General features: G+C 58.5%; 1 protein-coding gene across 5 annotated transcripts in view; it reads left to right on the forward strand.

Moving 5' to 3' along the window:
• ANO1 (anoctamin 1) overlaps nucleotides 1-20,376 on the forward strand; it is a 140,814-nt gene that overhangs the window by 108,168 nt on the left and 12,270 nt on the right. For 3 of the 5 annotated variants that reach the window (XM_057506707.1, XM_057506703.1, XM_057506704.1), the window contains 10 exons: nucleotides 3,545-3,627; nucleotides 5,797-5,868; nucleotides 7,935-8,012; nucleotides 8,987-9,061; nucleotides 11,984-12,185; nucleotides 12,351-12,462; nucleotides 13,436-13,493; nucleotides 15,236-15,336; nucleotides 16,006-16,151; nucleotides 18,243-18,395. In XM_057506707.1, the coding sequence (XP_057362690.1) occupies nucleotides 3,545-3,627; nucleotides 5,797-5,868; nucleotides 7,935-8,012; nucleotides 8,987-9,061; nucleotides 11,984-12,185; nucleotides 12,351-12,462; nucleotides 13,436-13,493; nucleotides 15,236-15,336; nucleotides 16,006-16,151; nucleotides 18,243-18,395 (1,080 nt within the window). The remainder of the gene's footprint in view (nucleotides 1-3,544; nucleotides 3,628-5,796; nucleotides 5,869-7,934; nucleotides 8,013-8,986; nucleotides 9,062-11,983; nucleotides 12,186-12,350; nucleotides 12,463-13,435; nucleotides 13,494-15,235; nucleotides 15,337-16,005; nucleotides 16,152-18,242; nucleotides 18,396-20,376) is intronic. The other 2 variants (XM_057506705.1, XM_057506706.1) reach the window with 1 other exon arrangement.

The following is a 20,376-nucleotide window of genomic DNA, read 5'->3' on the forward strand; positions in this document are numbered from 1 at the left end:
AAACAAATGTTTGAAGAAAGACGGATTATAGCTCAGCCACCTGCTTCCGCTCTGGCCTGGAATCCCTCTTCACTGTCTGTGCTCCCCTCTGGACTGTGCATTTGGTGCGGATGGTCTTGTCACTTTGGCCTGCTGTGTGGCTGCTGAGGTCGAGGCCATTTCTTCATTTCTTTTGTACACTGACCAGATTTGGCACATGGCTTGTCCTTGTGCAGGGTGGGGAAGCCACTACCCCTGCCCTGGCCAATCTTGGGCATCAGAAGTCATGGGTCCGGGCTTCTGCATTTATTAACCAGTCGCATGATTCCTCAGGGCCCCAGTTTACCTGTCTGTGGAGGGCTTAGGGGCAGGATAAAGAGATCGGGCATGCAACGGCACCATGCCTGGCGCCCAGCACCAAGCAGACGTCACATGATGTCGGCATGAGGCAGTGGGCATGGTGGCAAGGAGAATGGTTATTGGGGCCTCAGAGAGAAGGATTGAGACCCTGCAGGACCCTCCTCTGCCCACACGGTTGGTGTGAGGAGGGAGGGCTGCAGGAGTACCGTTTCCAAGGATGTACACTCAGTTTCCTTCCTGTCTTGGCCCAGGTCACAGAAGGTGGCTTTTCACACTGCTTAGGATACCCAGCTTTGAGCTGAGGCCTTAGGACTGCCCACTGGGCCCAGCATGAGCCTTCACATCTCCCCTCCTGCTGGCTGAGCCTGAACCCCACAACTCTACCCTTTTGCTCCAAAGCAGGCATGGCACACTCAGTGTCACAGAGTCCATGCAATAGGGCATGGTGGGGTCTGTGGCCAAGTAGAGAAGATATGCCTAAACTCTGAAAAAGTGATGGTCTCTCCTCAGCTGCAGCCTTCTGGTGCCACTGCTTCTGATTTTTAGAGCAGAAGTAGGAAATACATTATTTTATACAAAATGTCTTTATTTCTTAAACACAACCAAGCAAGACAATCCTGGGCTGTATACCATCTCAACTCCCGGCCACCAGGGTCCTGGTCAACCCTCAGATACCTCTGGGAGAGGGACTTAGGATCTGTCTTAAGACGTTTTAACAGTACAAATTCTAAGCAAGACTGTCTGGGTTCAAGTGCCAGCTGCCTAGCTATGTGACCTTGCGCCAATCACTTAACCCCTCTGTGCCTTCGTTTCCTCATGCATGAAATGGTAATACATGTTTTGCTCTAATAATCAGACTGTTTGCTTTGACTACGATTATCATTCCCTTAAAGTATGTCACTTATCTGTGCAGAGAGGATCAGCCAAATAGAGGGGTTACGTGTAGGCTCAGGTCAAATAGAATTAGGTTCATATCCCACTCCTGTTGTTAATGCAGTTGACCTTGGGCATAGCATGTAACCCTCTGAGCCTCTGTGGCTGTCTGTAAACCTATGAAGAGAAATCGTTCCTACTGCAAAGCGTTGCTTTGAGGATTAGGTTAACTGGTGTCGGTAAATTCCTAGCACAGAGCGTGGCACATGGTGAGTCCTCATTAAAAGGTAACTGTTGTTATCACACGACAAGCTGGTGAGTGGGGGGAGGGGGAGGTCAGGAGGTGGAGGTGGGGATGGGTGAGCCTGGGAATGCGGAGGACATAGGGAGGCCGGGACAGAGAAGGCGAACAGGCAGAGAAGGACAGAGAGGGACAGCTGTCCAAACACGGCGAGGGGGTGGGGTGGCAGCCGGATGGGTGCAGGTTGAGCTGGCCCTGCCCTCTTCTCCTGCAGTTGCCAAGGGACGTATTAGAGGAGGCAGACGTCCTCGCCACGTCTTCCTTCTTGAGAGGTGGGCCTGCCCTCAGGCCGCTGGCTTCCTCATGGCAGCTGCCCAGCTCCTCCTGGAGTCCCTGCCACGGTGATGCCGCTCAGTGTGTGTCCGCTTGAGTATTTGGATCATGCGGACCTACATTTCCCAGGCTCCCTTGCGTTCCCGTTTTCTGGTGGGTTCGGCCAATGGGAAACCTTGATGGGAGATCGGAAGGCGGGAAGAAGGGAGAAGCCTGGGTATTTCTCCCCATCAACCTTTGCTTCCCAGGGCATCCCTAGCAGAGGCTTTCCTTCTCCATGGCCCTCACTCCTGCCAGAAAGCCTCCATGATCGAGCTTCTTCCGCGTGGCTCCAACTTCTGACTCTGGTATCACCCGGAGTCCCTTGTCCCACCACCACCCGTTCATCGGCAGCGGTTCCTGCTGAATGGTCTCATCATTGACTGCTTGTCCTTATCGGTTCTTGCATTGTCTGGGTGACCGACTCCTGGGCTTAAATCACCCCAATTTGGTAGACCTGGAGAGGCTTTTATACTTAATAAGTACAGCCGCTAATATTTAAAGTACAGCTGTAATGCACAAGTACATGCAAACTCGGAGCCCCGTTCTCACCACACCTTAATGGGGAGGGGGCCATGTTCTGGGTAGATGAACGTCCTCTGAGCCGGGGAATGAGTCACATTCAGACCCGCTTCCTGCCGACTCCAAAGCTGCATCCTTCCTGGCAAAGAACCACATCAGGGAATTTGCACTGAAGTGTCACAGTTCCACACCTCATTTTATTTCCATCTGGACACTACCATTTACCAGACAAGCCATTTAATTCCTCCCCTATAAAATGGGGAAAGAATAGTACCTCTCCTCTATGATTACTGTAGGGCTTAAATAAGATTAATACTGTGTGTGTTAGTTCTTCAAACAGTGCCTGGCACATAACCTCTCAACTCTGATTAACTGTGTGACCACCCTTATCATCACAGCCCTTCACCTCTGCCTGTTGCCCTTCGCGGGGGGGGGAGGGAAGCATTAATGACAAATGACCCAGCCAGTTGCATCTCCGTTTGTAAGTCATGTGTTCATGAGAGCTGTTCACTCGCGCAGTGGGCACTCTTGGGCACCTGTCTGTATCAGACACCAGGCTGTGTGCTGGGAATCCAGATGAACCAAGTCCCATCTCTACCCCACACACCAGAGGAACCCCTCTACTTGGGCTAGTGATGAAAGGTGGCATGGACACCATGAGCACAAGAGGTCCCAAGAGGAGCTGGTTTCTTTCTGACACTGAGGGGGATGATCAGAGGCTTCCTGGAGGAGGTGGCATTTGAACTGTGTTCAAAGTCTGTTGGAATACAAAGCAGAGTGTAGTGGCTAAGAGTACAGCCCAGCAGTCAGACCACCTGTGTGGGTTTAAGGCTTGATAACCTCTTACCCTTTTGACCTCAGGACCCCCACTTGTGACCTGGGGTCCCGAAGATGGATGGAGCAAGAGCACAGGCTCAGGGACCAGCCTGTCTGGTCCCTCACTGGCTGGCTCAGTGACCCTGTCCAGGACTTGATTTCCCTGTGCCTCAGTTTCTTCATCCGTAAAACGGGACGGTGACCATACCTGTGTCACAGAGTCTGTGGGAGGGCAGAGCAGCTCAGTTCATGCGATGTTCTTGATCCAGCATGTCATCACCCTCGCGCACCAAATGGTGCAGCAGAGGAGAATGATCTTATGTCCCCCGGCATCTCCAGGCCTTCTCGGCCCCCGACCCTGGTTTTCCTCCCTGTCTGCAGCTGCCACCTTCATGGAGCACTGGAAGCGGAAACAGATGCGGCTCAACTACCGCTGGGACCTCACGGGCTTCGAGGAGGAAGAGGTGAGTGGGTTTGGCAGTGAGCTCCCTGCACCCTCCCCAGGTTCCCCCAGCCCCTGCCCCGTCACCTCCTGGGAACTCACGTGGAAGGCTGAGGTCTACAGCTCGCCTCCTGCCTCTCAGTCATCCCCCTGGTGTTCGAATCACCCGTGGTTGCCGGGACAACCGTTTGCCGTCCTCTAGAGTGTCTTTGATCCCCATGCTCACACAGTCGCGCCGCCTGCCAGCGTGGTCAGGGGCACAGGCCAAGCTGCACGGCACTGACCTTGTCTGTGCTGGGAGAGCCCGCTGGCTCTGGGGAGGGGATTGCCACCATCCGTGAGGCCAAGTCCCCGGGCAGCCTGAGCGTTTGCCCCTGGTGCCACACCGGGGAGTCTGAGAGGCAGCTCTCTGCCTGCAGCCGGGTGTGGCCGAGAGGTGGGAGCAGATCCGTTGCTGAAAGAAGGAACCCAGGTGCTAGGCACCTTCATGTTCCAAAGAAAGGGGCCCTTGGGACCGAATGGCCACCGGACTGGCATGGAACCCCTCTCCCAGGGTCCCCATGAGAAGCTTTGCCACTGCCCCATCCCAAATTGCCAGCTGCAGCCAGAATTCCCTATGGGATGAGTGAGGATGGAAAGGAAACCAGTCCCACCGAGCAGCTGTGGGTGGCACAGATCAGAGCTGGAAGGCATGCCCCGTGCCACCACTGCACATATGGAGCACCATTCTCATGCTGTGAGAGAGCAGCTGCTCCGTCACTTCCCAGAGCACGGAAACCTCTCCTGTCGATTTACATTCCTATTATATTCCCCCCCATGACATGCCCCTTCCTGAGGCTGAATGGGTCAGTCGCTCTTCAGCTGCATATGCCATCCAGTGGAGAAGCCAGGGTGCGGGCTCTGTACTGACACTGTGGTTGGCCGAGTCGGCTGCAAGGGGCTCAGCAGCTGAACGATGACAAGATGGCCCTCTGGGGCCAGGTGACTCGGCACCACCAGCACTGTGTGACCTGGGGCAAGTTGCTTGGAGACTCTGTGCTTCGGGTGTCCTTACCTCTTGAATCGGGGCTGAGGAGTAGCCCTCCTGCGGAGGGTCTCAGTGGCTGTAACAGAGAAACAGATGTAAAGCCCTTAGAGCAGCGCCCCAGAGCCAGGCACCCAGCCAGCTGCCTCCGGGCTCAGGCCTCTCCTCCGGCAGACAGTTGGCCAGATTCACAAGTGGAACCTGCCCACTGACACACGGCTCTTGAGGGTGGAGCCTGGTATGGGACCCACGCCCCACAAGGCCTGAGCCCAGGAACGTGCCCTTGGGAAGGGGGCCTGCGTCAGGTCGTCTGCGTCCTGCCTGCTCCTCCCCTGGGCCCAAGACAGTCAGTCCCTCAGGAGCTCCCAGAAGTACCCACATGCCCCTGTTCACCCTAAAGCGGTCCCAGCCTCAAATTCCCTGAGCCCATCCTGTCTCCCCAAGTCCGTTTGCCTTCGTCCTGGTTCCTAAGAAAATCGGCTTTCGAGGAGATGGCCTATTTCTTAAAAAACAACACAAGTAATGAAGTCTTTTTACTTTTTTTTTCCGCGTGTCTGGTTCCCTGAAGGAGGCTGTTAAGGTTTGGCATTTTTTGTGACTCCTCTGTCTTCCTCTGGCCTGTCTCCTGGGAGAGGGACCTTCTCTGAGTGCACCTCGCCCATCTGTTTCTACCGTGCAGTTCCCTGCAGCTCTTCTGTGCAGGCAGGGGTCTCTGCTTGGCCCCCCACCTCTGGGGCTCTCTTAACCCGCGTTCTTCTGTTCCAGCGCCCTTTGCTGACCCGCCCTGGGCTCCCCGAGGCCTGGTGCCTTTGCTCCGCCCACGCTTGCCAACACTGCTGTCTCTTCTGACCCCCACAGCTCCTCATAGAACCTTCTTGGGGCCAGCTCACAGCTGGGTGTTCACCTGAGAAAGCAGGCCATGGGGCAGGCTACAGCCTGGCACAGCCTTACATGCCTCAGGGACATGGAAGCCAGCGGGCTGGGGTTCCCCACAAGGGACTGTGTACCGGGAATTCTAAATTGGAAGTCGTATAAGCAGCCAGCTGTGAATTGGCCCCGCAGGGTGCCCGAGGCAAATGTATGGACTGAATTTGCCATGTATGCTCGTGCTGAGGATCTCAAATTCACAATTAACAAGGCTCCACGTTGACTTGGTTTCTTTCACAGGACCACCCCAGAGCCGAGTATGAAGCCAGAGTTCTGGAGAAGTCACTTAGGAAAGAATCCAGAAGCAAAGAGGTACGGTGAGCACGGCCACTTGTCTCTCCCAGCAGTGAAGGCGCTGTATGGTCACCGACAGTACAGACCAGGGCCGGCCTCCCCACGGGGCCGGACTCTGCAGGCCTCTGTCACAGCTGCTCACATCTGTTGTAGCATAGATTTGAGTAATAGACTGTCAATCTAAAGCAGCCATAGAAAACCGGTGAACAAAGGGGCTGGCTACGTTCCATAAAAATTTATTTAGAAAAACAAGCAGGGGCCTGTATTTGGGCCGCTGGGCAAAGCTTGTCAAATGGTGCTATAGGTCTACCTTCTTGATATATCCCGAGGGTGATCTCAAACTTCAGTCAACATTTCCACATCAAGAACCAGGTATCTTTGTAGCCCTTCCCGCTGTACACTTGGCGTTCCATGTGTTCACCCCTTGTGTCCTATGTTGCATGATGAAGCGGAAGGGTTTGCCCAACCAGGGTCCCTGAGCAAAGGGCCGATTCCTTATTTCACTCACAGACTGTGAGGATGACGGGGAGCCGTGTATAGGGGCTGGGAAGGCTGCCATCTCTTTGTGATAAGTGCCCTTGTTTCCCTGCAGACCTCTCATTCAAACTGGCAGTCTTGTGTTTGCAGCCTGAATTTTCGAAAACCTCTAGAGGTGCTCGGCTGTATTTTAATGGAGACTTTTATGTGGCCTGGGACAAGCACAGAGTTCCAGGCCCTTGCCAGCCCCTTGCCAGCCCCTGCTTGTGGCCAGGTACGTCTGCATCAGTCCTTGAAGGAAGAGGGAAGTGAGGGGGTGCCGGCTATCACGTGAGCACCCCCAGCCTCTGCGACTGACCAGGACATGGTCCTGGGTCTGTCTTTCCCTATCATTGTGGCACACGGGCAGGGTTTTTCCGAAATCCCCCCAGATGGGTAAAGTGAGTACACCAAACCCTCTCACCCCCCAGGCCCCAGCTCCCATAATGTGGCAGAAGTCTTGCCACAGCCAGAAAGGGGCTGCACCTCCCTGAACACCTTCTTCATGTCTGAGTGGGACTCTGGGGTGCAAAGGAAATAAGCAAATGAGCATGAGCCATCTCCCCAAAGAAGGTGACCATCTTTCCAGTTCAACAGATCAGAACGTGTGCACGTCCGGTGTGTGCTGCCCTTGGAGCAGCCACCTTGTGCCTTGAGCAGCCCTGTCAGAGCCTCTGGACCTTGTTTCCTCCTCCTAGAGGGAGAGGTGTGGACACAGCTTCCACTGTGGGCCGCTGAGACCCGCGTTCAGAGCAGCATCCTGGGCCCCGTGCGTGTGTCAGGAGCACAGCCTCGAGGCCGTCCGCCCCATGGCTCTACAGTGATGCTGCTCAGCATGAGCATGGGTGGATGTATCAGTCCTCCCTGAGTTAAGGGAAAAGGCTTGGGGCACATGTCACGTCCATTTAGGTCTGGGGACTTAGCCAAGCCCAAACTCCCCTGGCAGCCGTGCTGGGAGCGCCTCCCTGACTCAGTCACCCACCTCTTGGCTTCGATCACATAAGAGCAGCAAAGGCATGGGGCTTAGGTTTTGCAGGGCTCCGATGGTGACCCCAAGTCCGATGCTTCTGGTGGGCCGCAGCCTTTATTCTCCCCGTTGCCACCTGCTCCCGGCGGCTGCATTCTGGTTTTTCCCCAGCAATCATACCACATTCTTTTAGAAAAGAAAAAGGAGCCGCACCTTAGTGGCATATTAATGTACCCTTCTGGGTGCAGCTTCCTGCACATTGCCTAAACCGCTCAGCATGCTCCAGGTCTTCGGGTGCTGCGCCCCATCTGAGTTACAGTGACCACCTCCAAAGATGGGCCCTCTGGAGCCCTGCCGAGCTGCTCGTGCTGGTGTCTCTGTCCCAAGCCCTTGTCTCCCGTTCCCCTTACCTGTGTCGTGGCCTCTTTGCCATCTCTTACGGTTTAAAACGCCCAGAATCTGAGTCAGAGTTAGCCTTGGCAGCGAGCACACGGGGGGGAGACGTGCTGCCTGGGGGTGACAGTGGCCTGGGCCTCAGGGTGCCCGCACCTCATAACGCTGCACCCCGTGGTGCTCTCTTGTCCCCTCCACCCGCCTTCAGAAGCGCCAGCATATTCCAGAGGAGCCGACAAACAAATGGAAGCAGAGGGTTAAGACAGCCATGGCGGGGGTGAAATTGGTACTTTTCTATTTCGGGGTCAACGCGAGTCTTGTCTGTTTGCAGACGACCAAAGTCCATTGTGTTCTCAACAAACTCTGATTGTTGTTGTTGTTTTTTTTCTTTAACATTCACATCTGTGTTCCTTTGCCTTCCTTCCGCACCCCAGCAAGCTGTGACGTGTGTTGAGATGTCACTGCATGGCTACCATGGGCTTGTGGGGGGGCGGGGGCTCCGGCTCTGCTTGCAGCTGGTGGACATGCTCGTCACAACTGTCTGCAAGTGGCTCCCGGTTTTCTCGTAACACGCATGCCTCCCGCCCCTGGAACGAGTGGCCTGCAGTGTCATGCACTCATCAGCATTCTTGACCTGAAACATGCATTTTCCCATTTAAAAATCCACCCCCATTCTTGAAACGTCCCAGAATAGTGACAAGCTTCCACTTATGGTTCCTCCAGACTAAGCTGTCCCTAAGCCAGAGAACCTCCAGGCCGCATGTCACCATGGGCCACTGTTGCTACGCGGCAGACGGCATTTTAACTTGGCGATGCTTGTTACTTGTCTCGACTTGCCCTGCAAGGGAAAAATAACTATTATGGTCTGGATGGCGAAGAGCAGGACATCGTACGCTTTCTAGGCTTGGAAGTGAGACTTTCAGACAAAGAAATGGATTCCAGATACAGGCTGCTCCCAGACACGGTCTAGTAGTCTGATTTAGAAAAGTGTCTGCCGCTATTATGCCCCCCGTACACTGAAGAATCACATTAGCAAAAGACTGATTCTGTGACTACGTAACATCATTTCATGGGTGGTGAGACCCAAATGCTTCTTTGAGCCCTAGGTGTTGGCCTCCACACACCACCTGCAGGTGGTCTCTTTAAAGCGTTTATGAGTGTTTCTGTTATTTGACTTGTTCACCCCACACACATGCGCATGTACGCGGACCCCTCTGCCGGGCTGGTTCCCGCCCAGTGACCCAGCACCATCTCTTGCAGACAGACAAGGTGAAGCTGACCTGGAGAGACCGGTTCCCAGCCTACTTCACCAACCTGGTTTCCATTGTCTTCATGGTACGTTCCGGAAGGCTGTGGGGGAGGAGATTAGGATGCCCACGGGGAGGCGTGTGGTGCCCACCGAGACTGGGGTCAGCCACCAACATTTGGGGGATCTGGGGGGATTCCACCATGGCCCCTAACACGGGACGGGCCAGGGTTCCACAGTGACCCCCAGGTGGGCTGTGCAGCCCTGGGCCACATGGGGTCACTTCACGTGGTCCCTGATCCACGCCTTTCATTCTGACAGTGATGTGTTTAAGTAGTGATTCAGACCTGGAATTTCACACTTACTGTTTAAGACAAAACTGAGGAGCTCTTTCGAGAAAACCACTAAATAAATAATGCCCAGACAGGCCAGAAACCAGGCTGGTGCTACTCAGGGGACCGAGGGCCGAGAGTCCAGGCTTGTCAACACTGCCGACTTGAGTGACTGGGCCACACCTCAGCTCCCCGCAGGGACTTGAGTCCCTGGAAGGCCTTGGCCCTGAGCCAACTGTGCTTGCACCCCACCCCAAGAGGTCAGGGCTGCCTCTGGTCACTGTAGAAACAACGGTCCCCTTGTCCAGCCTGGGAGCTTTAAGTCAGAGCCTTGAAGGCCCTGATACCTCCCCCCTTCTGCTGGTGAAACCGGGGCCGAAGGTCTTGCCCTCTCCAGCCGCAGCTGGGAGGTGGTGGGGCCAGAAGCCAAGAGGGTGGTCTGCCCCCAGAACCTGCTATTCTGCATGAACTTGGACAACCTGCAAGTGGCGTGGCCCCTGCCCGGAGCACCCCAGGCGCTTGCCCAGTGTGGGATAGGGTGCAGGGAACGGGGGCTCAGGCTCAGGGCTCAGCTCCCACCGTGGACAAGCAGGGTCACTGCAGGAGGACCAGCAGGCGGGTGGGTGGGTGGAGGGACAGGCCGGCCAGGTGTTCCTCCTGCCCCCGGGTTACATGTCCCTTATCTGAATGGTTTTTGGGAAGTTGGGCGGTGCAGGGTTGGTCTGGGGGCCCCACCTCGCCGTCGGGCCCTGGCTTCCCTGACCCTCTGCTCACCCGTCCTATTCCTGTGCCCCCTGGCTTACAACATGGCTGCTCCACCTCCAACATCATGCCCACTTCCAGGCAGGAGGATGGGGAAGGGCCGAGGGGAAGGAGACAGATGCCAGCTGAGGCAGCCCCTCTTTGAGAAATGCTTTCCCAGACTTGTCCACAGCCTCCACTTGCTCACTGGTCACACCACTGGGGGATGGAACTGGCGAGACCTCAGGGTACTGGTGACCCCATCACAGATCAATCAGTCCCACACAGGAGCTTCATTCACGGAGCAAAGACTGGCTGGGCACCTGTGATGTGCCCGCCAGGCTCCTGGTCCTGGGAATGGCAGCCGAGCACCCCGGGCAAACCCTGCTCACCCCTTTATTCCAGCGGAGGCAGCCCTGGGGACAGGAGCCCGTTGGGGGGCCCAGCAGCTCCAGCAGGGAAAGGAGGCATTCCCCCTCCTGAGTCACGGTGCAGGCCTGACCTCCCTGTCTGCACCCCCACAAGCTGGCACATGGAACGTATCTGAGGCCAAGGTGGGGCCTTCTCCTGGGAGAGGCCTCTTGGCAGGAACGAGGGACTTTCCAAGGAAAGCCTCATTCCCGGAGCTGGCCGGAAGTGGTTCCCACACCTCGGGACAGGGCCTCCCCCCATCAGGGTGTAACGTGAGCTGCAGACATTTTCCTGAGTGGGGTGGGGTCTCTGGTCCACGTGTAAAATCAGAGCTTTCCTAGATTTCTGATGGCTGCGGGCTCCCTCTGGGGTGGGCCAACCCCAGCCTTCTGGAGCTGCAACCCGAGAGTCAGCGCAGGACTGTCCGGGAGCCACAAGGGACCTTCTAGCAGGGACAGGCCCGCCCTCCACACCCTTCACGGGAGCGGGCGGCCCAGTCACACAGGCACGGTTGGGCTGGGTCAGCAGCCTGGCGTACGGCCCCCTTTGTCAGGACAGCCTCACCCCCGGGCAGGACAGGGCACAGGCTGGATTGTCCTGATTGAGTCAGAGCCTTTGAGGAAGAGGGAAGGGGAGCCTGGCGCACAGACAGCCCCATGCGGCACGACCTTGTCCTCCTAGCCAGCCCCCCCTGCCCTCGGCAGCCGGCCTGAGTCTTGAGGGATGTTTTGGTCCAATGGTGGGTTTGGCAAGATGAGGGGCCAGCTCTTGGGGATGAGCCAGAGCACGGTGGCTCCCCGGGGGTTGGGGTGAAGGGCCCGTCTGTCCACCCCCCCAGACCTCCAGCACTGTCCACCTGGGGTCGGACTGCCACCCTCCTGCCTCTGGGAACAGCGCTCCATCCCAGACTGTCTCTGCTCCTCTCAGGGCCACCCAGGCCAGGGAGAGGAACCCCAGCCCTAGTCAGCCTGTCGTCGCCAGGCCAGGGCAGCCATTGGGGTTGCAGCCTTCTGCGTGCTGCTGGGGACGGAGGGTGGGGAGGAAGGCCCGAGCCCTGCAGTGGGCAGCAGCAGAGAGATCATGGCTGTGGGCTCCCTCTGGGGTGGGCCAACCCCAGCCTTCTGGAGCTGCAACCCGAGAGTCAGAGCAGGACTGTCTGGGAGCCACGAGGGACCTTCTAGCAGGGACAGGCCCGCCCTCCACACCCTTCATGGGAGCGGGCGGCCCAGTCACACAGGCAGGGTTGGGCCGGCACGACAGACTCACCTGGTGAATCCCAGGGCCTGAGCTGGGTCGCCAGGCTACCTTACTGTCCTGAACTTCGGTCTCTTCTTCTGTAAAACAGAAACTAGCCCCTCTTGCCTGTGAAGTTACCACCACACCGCCTGGCGGTGGTGGTGGACAAGACACGTGTGTGCGTGTTTCACGGCTGAGTTGCCGCAGAGTCGGGGGCAAGCAGGGCTGAGGGCGTGGCAAGTGGGGGGATGAGGCCCAAAGGCCCCGCCAAGATCGCCTCTCCCTCTGCAGATCGCAGTGACCTTCGCTATTGTCCTCGGCGTCATCATCTACAGAATCTCCATGGCTGCCGCCTTAGCCATGAACTCCTCTCCGTCCGTGCGGTCCAACATCCGGGTCACGGTCACAGCCACTGCGGTCATCATCAACCTGGTGGTCATCATCCTCCTGGATGAGGTCTATGGCTGCATAGCCAGGTGGCTCACCAAGATTGGTGAGTGTCTGCATTCCAGGGCGACCGTGGCTCCGGGCCCGAGCCCCCGGTTGGCGGGCGCCCTCCTGCTGAGGGACTGCGGGCCCCTCGCCTGCCCTCTCTGAGCCGAGGGAAGTGGACGGCCCCGGCCGCGGTGGCTCAGCAGGTGCATCTCACTGCTTCCAGAGGTTCCAAAGACAGAGAAGAGCTTCGAGGAGAGGCTGATCTTCAAGGCTTTCCTGCTGAAGTTCGTCAATTCCTACACCCCCATCTTCTACGTGGCTTTCTTCAAAGGCCGGTAGGGACTTCTGACACGGAAGCTCGCTGCTTTTCCCCAGTGGCTCCCCCAACCCAGGAGAAGGCTCCCCTCTCCCATCTCCCTGTGGGTGGGGGGCATCTGGACCTGGGGCAGGGCGGTCAGCATGGTCCCAGTGGCACCGAGTCAGAGAAGCCTGCCTGGCTCCTGCAGGGGTACCAGAGCATGGGGGACCCCAGGTCAGCAGGAACCCTGAACAGAAGGGACCCCAGGGGAGTGGAGACCCCAGGGAGTGAGCTCCAGATGCTTCCACGGTGGGTGGGGATGACCCGAGGGTGAAGGCTGCAGGAGGTGTAAGAAGCCTAGCCCCCTGTGTTCCAGGCTGGTGGCAGGAGAAGCCCCATGCCTGGGCCCTCTGGAGCCATGCTGGGCCTGGAGGGGCCTGTGGCCCACCCACCAAGACTCCCCACCAGCTCTCTTGCCAGGAGCCGGCAGGTCGCATCCCAGAGCCCCTCCCAAACATTCCTCCCTCAGCCGTCTGTGGGTTACAGTGCCACAGCCACCCCCCTGCCCCCGGGTCCCTGAGAGCATGCACAGGGACAGCGCAGGCCCCCAGAGAGCCCCCCACCCTGCACATCCCACAGGAAGCTGAGGCTGCTTCTGGGACCGACCCCCCGCCCGGACAGGCCTGTCCAAGGCCCCAGGCACGGCTCTGGCCGGGCCGTGGCAGGTGGTGCCATCGGCGCTCGGGAGGCTTTGCTTTAGTGCCTCCTGGGCTCCCATCCTTCCGTCTGTCCTACCACCTCTCAGTTACCTGCTGAAGTCGGCTTCCTTGCCACTCTGTGGGTTTGGGGGTCCCATGAACCAACAGAAAACCACTGTGGCCGTTTTGAGCCCCTGAAACAGGAGGGAAGCAAAGCCTGTGATATGCTTAAGGCTCTGGCTTCGGGCGCCAACCACACCTCGGCTTGGCGCCCCCTCGGGGTCTCCCTCTAACTGCCCCCACTTGTTGCAGGTTCGTTGGACGCCCGGGCGACTACGTGTACATTTTCCGCTCTTTCCGAATGGAGGAGGTAACTGAGATTGTGCGCCCGCACCCACTTCCCTGCCCCCCCCACCCCGCCGTTTTGTGCACACGGCAGATGGGAGAGGCCAGCAGTGCACATCGTTGTAGAGAGCAGCCACTCCCCTTCCTCCCTGCGGGCACCCTTTCTGCGTCCCGGACGGTGGGGTGGGTTTTGCTCTCACCCGGCAAGCCGACGTAGGATTACCCTAAAAGGAGAAAGTATTTTCCTAGTCAGTGAAACAAAAAAATTACACCAATTTTCTTTTTCTAGAAAACCTTGAATGTTGATCTCTTTGGTTAAGAAGACTTAGTGAGGGAAAAACACAACCCGGCTACATCTTTACTACTTTAACGCTGACTGCCCACCTCCCTCCCTCCAAGCACGCTGCTGGCCACCTGTGGCTTCTGCCACGTGGCACCAGCACGGGTCTGGCTAGTGTGCCAGCCACTGGCCCCTGGACTCGCCCCAGTGGCTCCATCAGATCAAGCCTGGACTTCAGGGCCTGTTGCTGGGTTAGGTCTCAGGGACACCAGTGGGCATTTCCAACTCCCAGAATAATTCAGTTTATTGGAAAATGAGGGGTGGGTCTTCCTGATGAAGACCCTGTGAAACAGGACTTCAGGTACAGGTGATCTAGCGGCCCAGGGCACAGCCTAGAGGTTCAACCCCAAGTGCCAGCCCCTGACCCCAGGGCACCGGCCTCATCTGCAGTAACGATGTTTGCGGAAAGCCCACCTGCCTCATGGCACGTGCTTTAAGTAGGTGACACCCTGCCAAACCCTTCAGTGGCTAGAGAAGGACAGAGAAATGCCTTTTTAAAGTAGAATAAAGCAAAGGACTTCTTTTGTTTTTCATCAAAGGATAACCCCCCAAGATAAATTTTGTGGTAATGGTATGAAACATTTTGCTCGGGACTCAGAGGGGTTAGCTGCACCCCAAGGGGGTCTCCCACTGTCTCTTGAGTGCCCTTCAGTGGACAAGTGAGCTTCTTGTCCATCACCTGCCACCCGGCCCCCAGGCCCAAGGTGGTACAAGGCCACTGAGAACAGGGGCGTCAGGTCTCCGAGGGGTAGCTGGCTCCTCGCCATATGGCTTCCCAACGGCACAGGCCCCAGGCAGCCAGCGTGTGCACTGGACCCTGGCCCTGGAGGAAGGCGGACCCCGCCGCTGCCCCCTCCCTGGCATGTACTTCCCTCTCTGAGCCTGGTTCCAGTCCCAAAGCCTGTAGGTGAGGTGTGCTTGCTTCCTGGGGCCGCTGTAACGAACTACCACAGATTCGGGGCCTCAAACCAACAAAAATTTATTCTCTTATGTTTCTGGAGGCCCAAAATCAAGGTGTTGACAGGGCTGCGCCCTCCAAAGGTTCTAGGGAGTGTCCTTCCGGGCCTCTCCCCGTATCTGGCGGCTGCTGGTCATGCTTGCTGCCCCTTGCTGTGGGCACGTCCATCCCCACGTCTGCTCGCACTTCCACGTGGCCTCCTGTGTGTCTGCATATTTTCTCTTCGTATAAGGACACCGGTCACTGGGACAGGGCCGACCCCACTCCAGTGTGACCTCTTCTTACCTTGGTCACATCTGCAAAGCCCGTATTTCCAAGTAAGGTCACGTTCTGAGGTTCAGGTGAGGGCGAAGGCAGCCCTTCGTGGAGGACGCAATTCAGCCTGCAGTGCGCATGCTGCCCCACCCCCACTCCCCCCATCCTGACGTCCGCGCGGCGCCGGGGCCTCATGCACGCCGTCCGCCCACAGTGTGCGCCGGGGGGCTGCCTCATGGAGCTCTGCATCCAGCTCAGCATCATCATGCTGGGGAAGCAACTGATCCAGAACAACCTGTTTGAGATCGGCATCCCGTGAGTAGCGCCCGGCCTCGGTCCCGGCGGCGGCGGGGAGGCTGGGGCCCGGGGCTCTCGGGACTCCTGGGGGGTGCCTAGGGACGGACGACGCAGGGCCTGGGCCAGGATGGGGGTGCCAGCAGCAGGGAGGTGGTGAGGGCCGCGCGGGGAGACGGGGCCGTAGCTGCCCCGCGGTAGGTGAGGCGGGAGGGAGGCTGGGACGACCTCCTGCTCCCCAGTGGGCCAAGGATTCGGGGAACTGACAGGTGCCCTCAGACCTGCGTGCCAGCTCCCTGTGGTTGGCAGAGGGAGGACCCGGAGGCCCTGCCTCCTTCCCTTGTGCCCGTTGAGAATTGTGTCCCGTCCCCTCTGGAGTCAGGGGCCTTTGGGACTGTTTTCTGTGGCCCTCCCGAGGTCTGCGTGGGCATGGCCAGACCCTGACACCCACGGGCCTCCCTGGGGCCTTAGCTGGCCCTGTGCCCTCCCTGCACCTCTGTTTCCTTGGGGCAGAAATAAAGCAGGGACACTTGGCCCCGCCTCTGGGGCTAAGAGGATGCCGCGGATGGGGAGGTCAACGCAAACACGTTGGCTCAGGACTTAAAATGCACAGCGGCCTGGAGAACCAGCCCCCGGCCCCCAGAGCCCGCCTTCCCGGAGGCCTGACCAGGGTGGCGCATGTTCCTTCAGGAAGATGAAGAAGTTCATCCGCTACCTGAGACTGGAGCGCCAGCGCACCTACGACCACGAGGAGCACGGGAAACGGAAGCAGCGGTACGAGCTGGATTACACCCTGGAGCCCTTCGCCGGCCTCACCCCAGAGTACATGGAGATGAGTGAGTGCGGCGTCCTCGCGGGCAGCCAGGCTGCACCGGGGCTGGCGGCACAGCTGGCCTTGGGCAGTGGGGGGGCTCCCTGCAGCCCCGTGTGCAGAGCAGGTGCTCAGCAGACACCCAGGAGGGAGCCTTTCGCCGCAGCCATGTCCCTGGGCAGGCGGGTACCCAGAGGTGACTTGTAACTCAAGGGTGGGGAAAGGGAGAGACGGGAACAGGCTCTGGCTCTGCCGAATGGCCCCCTGGATTCCCCCTGAGCCCATCTCCTACTCCCTCTGCCCTGCCTCCCCCAAGCCACACTGGCTTCCCTGCTGATACACAAACACAGAGCTCACACCTGCCACAGGGCCTTTGCACTGGCGTGCTCTCCGCTAATATCTGCGTGACTCACTTTCTTCCTCCAGGGCTCTGCTCAGAAAGGCCCTCCCCCAAGGGGTCTCCCAGACCGCAGTGTGTGAAGGGGGCAACCCCTTAAAGGGCCTACACAGCCGGACCCTCAGCCCTTTGCCCTGAGTGTCTCTCTTGGGACGTGTGGCCCCCATCTTTACTTTCCCACCCGTCTCTCCAGGAGAATCAAAGCTCTGAAAGCAGGCCCCCCGCCATCCCCTGCTCCTGGAACAGGTCCCCGTGTACAGTGGGTGTTCAGAAAGCAGTCACTGACGGGCTGGGAGGACAGAGTAGGTCATGGGGCCAGCCCCAGGCCAGTGTCCCAGAGGGCAGCACCGCCTGCACTCCAGAGACGCCTGGGCCTGCTCCTTCCCACAGCTCAGACTCAGCCCTGGGGTCTGGGGGAGACTCCCCCTGCCTGCCAAGACCAGCGGGAGGGCAGACACTGAGGAAAGCAGCCTGAGACTGGCCAAGGATGGCAGGTGGCCATTCCAGCTTTCAGTGCCCGAGGGCAGGAGATCGCATCCGTGTTCGTCTCCATTTGGAGAACTGGGATTCCTGGGACGGGCTCATCCTGCCCACAGCAGCAGCCCACGCCGTGCCCCACGCACACCCCACTGTCCAGGTGTGCTCCACTTCTCCCTGGCATTTGCCCACCCACTAGAGCCAGTCTGCCAAGCCGACCCTGCAGGCCTCTGGACACACAGGTGCTGGCAGACTGGAAGAAAGGGCCCTGCTGAGAATGTTCCCGTCACCCGGCCCCATCGCCATTTCCAGCGTCCCTCCTGTCCTTCTTGGCCTGTCTGTGGAAGAAGAGCCAGCATCGGTGGGAGTGGGGAACCCACAGCCTCGGGCACCAGCAACACCCACCCACACGCGGCCCACACGCTGAGCTCCTCCACTGGCCTCCGTCATGTCCAGGGTCTTCTGAGGCGATGTGCACAGAAGCATCCCATGGAGCCCGGGGGTGAACGGGAGGCCAGCAACACAGAACCTGCACCCACCACTAACCATGGCCACCTTCACACGGCCCAGGGTGACACCCCACTGGCCTCCTTATTTGCCACCCAGCTCCTTGGACAGGATCCTACAGTGCAGGTCCTGTACCAGCCCCGACGTGGCCCCACTCAGCAGCCTTCTCCTGACCTCTCCTCAGGCCTGCCTCTGTGCTGGGCGCAGCATCCAAGCCCAGAGAGGCCCAAGCTGGCTCGTTGATGAGGACAGGGAGCGAGGGCCAGGTTGCCCTGGGCAGTGCGTCCCTGCCTGGCTCCCCGACACCCGTGGGAGGGGACGCTTGGGGCTCATGGAGATGCAGCAATGCTGGCAGGCTCCCCACCCAGGAACCTCCAGCTGACGGAAGCACAAGAGCCCCACCCAAGGCTTCCCAGCCAGTATGTGGGGTGACCGAGGCTGGGCCTTCATGCCTACAGGGCCTTTTTCCCCATTAGTGACGGCTTATAACATCAGACATATAAGGGAGCACAAACCCAGTATTCAAGAGTCAACACTGAGGTCTGGGGCAAAATTTGGAATCCTCCCCATCTGGCCCAGGGTCACCCATAGTCATGAAGGGCGAGCCCGTCTTCCGTGCAGGACGTCGGAGTCAGGGTGTCAGCCGGACCAGAGTCTCAGCCTGCCAGGGGGTGCCCACCGTGGCAGGATGGGGTGCGTGGCGCTTGCTGACCGCCGTCTCTGCTCCCTCTGCAGTCATCCAGTTCGGCTTTGTCACCTTGTTCGTGGCGTCCTTCCCACTGGCCCCGCTGTTCGCGCTGCTGAACAACATCATTGAGATCCGCCTGGATGCCAAAAAGTTCGTCACTGAGCTCCGAAGGCCGGTGGCTGTCAGAGCCAAGGACATCGGTGAGTGGCCCTGTGGGAAGCAGGTTCTAGGCACGCCGTGGGTCTGGGGAGGGTTCCTGCCCTGCAGAAGCCGGAGCCTCACTGGCAAAGTGGGGTCAGGCGCGGCGTCCCCGTGGGCCCCTGTCGGAAGGGGCTCGTTGTCCGTCCCTGTGGAGGAGGCGGGGTGCGGTTGCGGGACGGCCCACTGAAGGTCAGCCTAAGAGGTGACTTTTTAGTAGTCAGAGGTGTCAACAATGGAGCAGACTTCCTTGCAAGGCAGTGAGCTCCCTGTAACTGGAGGCATTTAAGCAGAGAAAGGTGTCTGTCTGGGAGCGGTAAGGGACATGGGGAGACCCAGCAGGCAGGGCTCCGTAGCCCACGCGTGCCACAGCCAGCGCTGGCCCTCATCAAGGACGCTGCCCATCTTAAAGGGATCAACTGAACAGGGACCCAGCATTCAGAGTAAAAACAAAGTCTTCATTGGGATTTTTACCTTGAAATGAGATGAAAAATCACAAAAATGTATTCATTTTATGTCTTATTTAACACAACCTCAGAACAGTGCGTCTGTGCTGTTCTTAGAACAGAGGTTAGATTACATGCTAGAGATGTAATTCATCATTTTCCAAAACAAGGACTGGATCCCGATGTGATAGGACATCTTCAGGGCGGGCCTTCGTAGCCCAGACGTGACCTTGCAGAAATGTGGGGGCTTCAGCAGCACTCCGAGAGCTTCCTCCGAGCTTGGCATGAGGCGTCCCATCCCCTCCAGTTCTCTCCTTGGCTTGTTAGCGGCGCTGCCTCAGCCAGAGGCTCCTTGGTCCATGCCTTGGCCTCTGGTGGCATGGCCCCCTGGTATGGCAGCCAGACTGCAGGTCTCCACCGTCGGCCTCCAAGATAACGTGGGCTCCGGCTTCTGTTACCTGGTGCCATCTCGTAGGTTGGACCATATGAAATTGCCATTTTCACAGCTCAATCGTGGTCACCAATCAATGGTTTCATCTGGCTCACCCGGCAGCCCCACATGTGCCCTGTGGGCTCCAGTGGAAAGACATGGAGAACGGGGCCGGGAAACCTTGGTATTCCAGAGACACTGGAGCCGGGGCTCAAGGAGAGAGGTCATCGCCCTGTGTTTTGACTGTAGCCTCCCTGGTCACCTCCCTTCTGGGCGGCCCAGGCAATCGGTGAAGACTCAGAAGCACCCTCCCCACTAGACACCCTCATAAGATTCTGCTTATGATCTCCAAAGTTCTAAAAGCCCTGAGCTGACGGGCCCCTGAAGTCCCTTCCAGCCCCCAGGGCCCCTGATTCTGCCTCCTCTGTGGCCTGCGGAGTACGCCCCTTGTCCCTTGCACCACACCCCTCAACTGCCAGAGGGCCTGTGGCCTCGGGGCCCAGGGGACACCAGCGGAAGCCGGGGTTTGCTACTATGCTGGATCAGAGCTCAGCGCGGCTTCTGTGAAGGGCCGGAGAGTAAACGGTTCGGTCTTTGTGGACCAACAGGCCACGTGCTGGACCCGGCGAGCAGCTGCACTCCCAGAAAGGCCCTCTGCCTTCTCTTCACTCTGAAACGTCTAAGAAGCCACACCTCGCAGGCGGGCCATCCAAACACAGACCTGGGCTGCGGGCCGAATTGCAAAGCCCTCTTGGGGTCAAGGCAACATTGCACCCAGGGCTCTGGTTAAGCTCGTTACGCCAGCTCCAAGGGGAGCCCCAGGGACTGGGCTGAACCCTTCGCGGGGTTTTCAGCTGTCAGGGCCTCCAGAGAGCCCCATAAGGAAGTTTGAGCAAACCCTCGGTCCCACTTTCCAGATGGGGAGACCAAGGCCAGGTGGTAGATGAAGCTGAGCCAGAGCTGGTGAACGGAGACCCTCGGCGCTCACCAGCCCTCCCCGCACACCCAAGGCCTGGAAGGGGCGGGGCAGCTTGCCGGGTGCTCCCCGGACAGCCCTTGGGGATTCTGGAGCTCTGTGCCCGGTGGCAGTAAGGGAAAGGGCTCGGC

The sequence above is a fragment of the Manis pentadactyla genome, chromosome 9, assembly GCF_030020395.1.
Source record: "Manis pentadactyla isolate mManPen7 chromosome 9, mManPen7.hap1, whole genome shotgun sequence".
In the NCBI taxonomy this organism is placed as follows: Eukaryota; Metazoa; Chordata; class Mammalia; order Pholidota; family Manidae; genus Manis; species Manis pentadactyla.